This window comes from Buceros rhinoceros, unplaced genomic scaffold (assembly GCF_000710305.1).
Source record: "Buceros rhinoceros silvestris isolate BGI_N320 unplaced genomic scaffold, ASM71030v1 scaffold6688, whole genome shotgun sequence".
Taxonomy (NCBI): Eukaryota; Metazoa; Chordata; class Aves; order Bucerotiformes; family Bucerotidae; genus Buceros; species Buceros rhinoceros.
In genome coordinates, this window is record NW_010425003.1 from 52,864 (window position 1) to 57,211 (window position 4,348).

The following is a 4,348-nucleotide window of genomic DNA, read 5'->3' on the forward strand; positions in this document are numbered from 1 at the left end:
CCACGCACCCCGGCTCCTCACTGCTAACATGTTTAAAAAGCACTGGTTCAGTTCCCGGAATGCTAAAAGATGGCATGCAGGGAGTAAAGATGCACGTTTCAGATGGAGAAGGAGCTCTTTATTTAGTCTTCGCTGCCCAGAATTAGCAACGGCCTCTCAGAGAGCTCGTCCGTGCCGGCAGCTTTACCGCACCTTGTGCCGAGTCCCCGCTGCTAACGAATTACAGACGAATGTGCACAGGCTACAATATTTACATGTCTCATTGACTGAATATACACAAGGCAGAGGAGGGAGCGGCTCTGTTCACATCGCACATATTTCCTGCTGTAAAAAATAAAACCACAGTCTTCCCATTGGAACTGCTGCTCAGTAACAGAGTACGAACAGTTTCCAGCCAGCAGCTGTCTCAGGGCTGAGCCAGCTCACAAGCGCTGCAGCATCTGGATACAAGGGACATCTGAGTAGCAGAAGCAACTCCTCTAACTGCTTCTGACTGTGCTGAGGGAAAACCACCAGCACGAGAGACTTGCAGATGGCACAAATCTACCAGCACACATGATGCTTTCCCTTCCAAATGGGAAAGAGCGAGCCAGCACTCAGGATCCAGCAGTGGGAAAGCATCCTCGATCTCCTGCAGAGCCGCTTCTGACCGGCCAGGCTGCTATTACCTTCCCAGTTATCTCCAGCGTCAGGCACAGAAGCAGCAGCTGGACTCTGTGCTTGTGGCATCTGATGGGGCAGTGAACCCACGGGAACAGCTGCCCTTACATGTGGAGCACTCGCAGGATCCTCCTGAGCTGCCATCAACAGCAGCTGCATATTAACACACGACTCCAGCCTGGGCTCTCCACCTGCAACGTGCCAGGTCCCTGCTGACGCTTATCTCACTGCTCGTAGGATTTGCCAGGAGAAAGGTTTGTGCCTCATCCCACTGGTGTTCACCTTTAGCCAGGAGAACTTCCCTTCCTGTTGCTTAACTCAGTCCATGCGACCTTGGGGCAAAGAGACAGTTGTGAAAAGTGCAAAGGACCTTCGAGGAGGCTGTATCTGCCCACATGACGCAGGCCCTTGCACACATGCACTCAGACGGGGACCAGACGTGCCACCCACTCCACACAGCTGGATGTGCAGCCTCCAGAATTTGGGACTTCAGAGAAGCTTTCCAAAGATGGAGAAACATTATCATTTATGGCCAGGAAGTCAGCTCACGAGCGTGCTCCATCATGTCCTAAAGCCCTTGCCAAGATTTCCAGCTCACCTCACCGCTATAAAAGTGCTCATCCTGCTTTTCTGGGCAACACACAAGAAACACAAGCGTGTGCCAAAGAGAGAAGTTACAAAGAGAAGCAGAGACCTCCCAGACAGGCTGAGACATAACTGGGATTCTCGATAGGGCCGGGCCAATTCTCATTCCTCATCTGCCTCTATTTGCATTTCCTTGCCCTGATGCTGTCACACTGCAGCATCTGAAGAGGCAGGACACGTGCAGAGGGGCACAGTGCACCTCCTTCTCAGGTTGCACAGAATTCTACAAAAATGAAGCATTTCTGGCAGCTGGGGCCCAGGACACGAACGGACGGTGTCTGTGAGCCCCAGCTGCCTCGGTGATGCCTCTTGTCACGCAGCATTATGGCTGGTATCACCGAGCTGGCTCCACGCTCCGTCAGGGCAGGAAGGGTGGGACGAGTGCCCAGCGCAGCTGCTGCTGGAGCCTTGGAGGACTTGAAGAACGGCAGCGTTTCACCAGTTACTCATTTTCTCAGTGGGAAGTGTCACGTTTCTGCTGACTTCCCCACGCTCCCGGGCTGGCGAACAGGGTACAGCAACACCATGAGAAGTTCTTCAGCATCTTTGTCCTCACGGATCCCAACAGGCTTTACAGATGTTATGTGCCGATTGTACAAAGCAGCCAAGTAGGAAATGTTTCCTTCTCCAGGCAAGCGCGACCTGCTCTGGGTGAAGTGCAGCAGCTGCTCGGGAACATGTGCCGCAACATTAGAGCACAGTTTGGGGCCAAGAGCGAAGGTGCCAAATGCATCCAAATGAGAGCAGAGGAGAATTCTGAGGCAGAGACTGTCATCTGCAGAAGTGGCATTGAACAAGGATTCCAACACATCTCTCCTCTCCTAATTTTCCCTCCCTGTCTGGAGAGCCCTGAGCCATCGATACTCCAAGACATGTCACGGTGTTTCTGTGTTAAAGAATCCCCGTGCACCATGAAGCCCTCTGGCCCCAGTACACAGGTGTACGGCGCTTCCAAAGCCTAAAACAAAAACAAGGAACTGTAACGCTCAAATATTTATGAACTTCCCTTTGTCAGAGAGTTTGGCACACTAAGGCAGACTTGCTTACCAATACGTCTTTGTTTTAATATTTAGCAGCTTTAGCCTTGGCTAGGACTCACTGGAATTTTATTTCAGAAGATCCAAAAGGTCTACATGATCCTGATGAGAAAGAAATATAAGCTTCCCTCGTCCAGCTGAATCTGTCCATCCCTTTCATAAAGGCAACATCCAGGCTGCAAACAGATGGCTCAGACGGAACACTTTCATGGTTTGCAGCAGCTCTTTGGCATTTCGAGTTGCCAAGGCGGATGGAAAGAGGCTCTTGAGCCAAAACGTAGCTGCTTTGCATGCTCATGTTCTTTTGCAACGAGTAGTTGTTTAGCTAACTGCATAACTACTTTATGGTTCTAATGAGTAGAAATGAGCAGTAGAATGTCTGGTTTCTTGGGTGACCATCTATTTATGAGAGAATTCCCCCAACGCAATGAGAGAGAGACAAGAGACAGAGACTTCTACAAGCCAGTGACTTCTCTGAGCAAGTTCAGAAACCAGCTCTGGACTTTGACCAGGAGAAACCTCCACGTTCAACAATACATCAGATCTGCTTGCCCACCCTCCATTCCATCACTCTGCTCCCAGGGAGACGGCAAAGTTGTGGGCAGGGTAACCAGACCAGGGAGCTGATCTGGCTGAAAAACAGCCTGCCCAAACGTTTCATTTTTGCTGCTTTGGCCAGACCAGTTTTTGATTCATTCTCAGGGAAGAGCCACGAACAACAGTGCTGGCACAATCATGAGCTCAGGACAGGACACAACTCGCATCTTTCATTCTTAGCACAAAGCGCTTTTACGCAGAACTGCGACTTTGAAAAACGTACCTGTAAGGGTCATTAGGGTCTTTGGCATCACAGACATCTGCATGGCCGTGGCAGACACAGCGTCCTCCAATGCTGATATCTTTGATGCTGTAGTAATACTGGAGAGCACAAGAAAAGTTGGCTATTAATATCTTTATTATAAATAAGCTTCACAACTGCCCTACTCAGGCTTCAGGGGGACTTTATCCAGTAAAATGATGTGGTGGGATATTTCCCTTACAGCGACAAGCTGGACCTCGTAGGCTGCGAAATCTCCCTAAGGTAAGACCCACCACCGCTAGCAGAGCCCATCAGCTACACGTCTGGTCTCCCAGCACAGCCGGAAAGCCACACATGACACCAAGAGGTGTTTCCCAGTTTCATGTCGTAGGTGCCAAGCACAGTTCTTCCCAAGCAGTCTCCAGCTCCAGCCACACAGCAGTGGCATCCGCTGAAGACACCTTCAGCTTGGAGAGCAACATCCAGGCAACATCCAGGATGTCTTCTCCCCAGAGGCGGCATGTACAGCCCTTCCATCTCATTAACAAGAGGTAGCAAGGCCTGCCTTACCCTCCTTGTCACCGTAGGGTCTCGCAAAGCTTTGCCCATCAGGTGCCCCAGCAGAGTGTTTGTCTGCAGGAAGCGCAGTCTGATGTTGGTGGCTTTGGTGAAATTCCGCAGGAGAGGCGAGTAGGAGAAGTTCATGGCTCCTGGGCGCCCGTTTACCAGAGAGACAACAATCTGTGAATGCAAGGAGGGAAAACACATTTGTGTAACCCTGTGAGGTGGGAGGAAACTAACCTGTCCCTCCAAAGAACTGAATTTTTTACCTCCCTTTAAGGCGACTGAATTGGTTCCCTGCCAGTCTCATTCAGTTTAAGGAGCATCCAAAAGTCAAGAGGGAACCAATTAACAGGAGCACCTACAGTCACAGAGGAACCCTGCAAACTCCAGGGGATGGAAGCGTGCAGCTGCTCACCTCCCCATTCTCTAAAGGCACGATCCGGGAGTATTCAGTAGTGCAGATGGCATGGTCGTCCCTGGTGATACGATCCACGGTGTGCAGCCCAAACTTCTCAATGCAGTCCCTCTTGGAAGCTGTTCATCAACCAGAGAAGAGAGCAGTAAGATAAAAGGGACCATCCAGAGCCCTGGACTGATCTTCCCACAGTGACCAGCAGGCGAGAAGGGTGGATGGTCTTTGTTA

At 50.8% G+C, this 4,348-nt stretch overlaps 1 protein-coding gene across 1 annotated transcript in view; it reads right to left on the reverse strand.

The window, feature by feature from the left end:
* The window catches only part of LAMA5 (laminin, alpha 5), a 47,980-nt gene extending 44,134 nt beyond the window's left edge, over window positions 1-3,846 (reverse strand). The window contains exons 1-2 of the mRNA XM_010140977.1: window positions 3,712-3,846; window positions 3,163-3,260 (exon numbers count right to left, since the gene is read on the reverse strand). Coding sequence (XP_010139279.1) covers window positions 3,163-3,260; window positions 3,712-3,846 — 233 coding nt within the window. The remainder of the gene's footprint in view (window positions 1-3,162; window positions 3,261-3,711) is intronic.
* Between the last annotated feature and the right edge of the window lie 502 nt (window positions 3,847-4,348).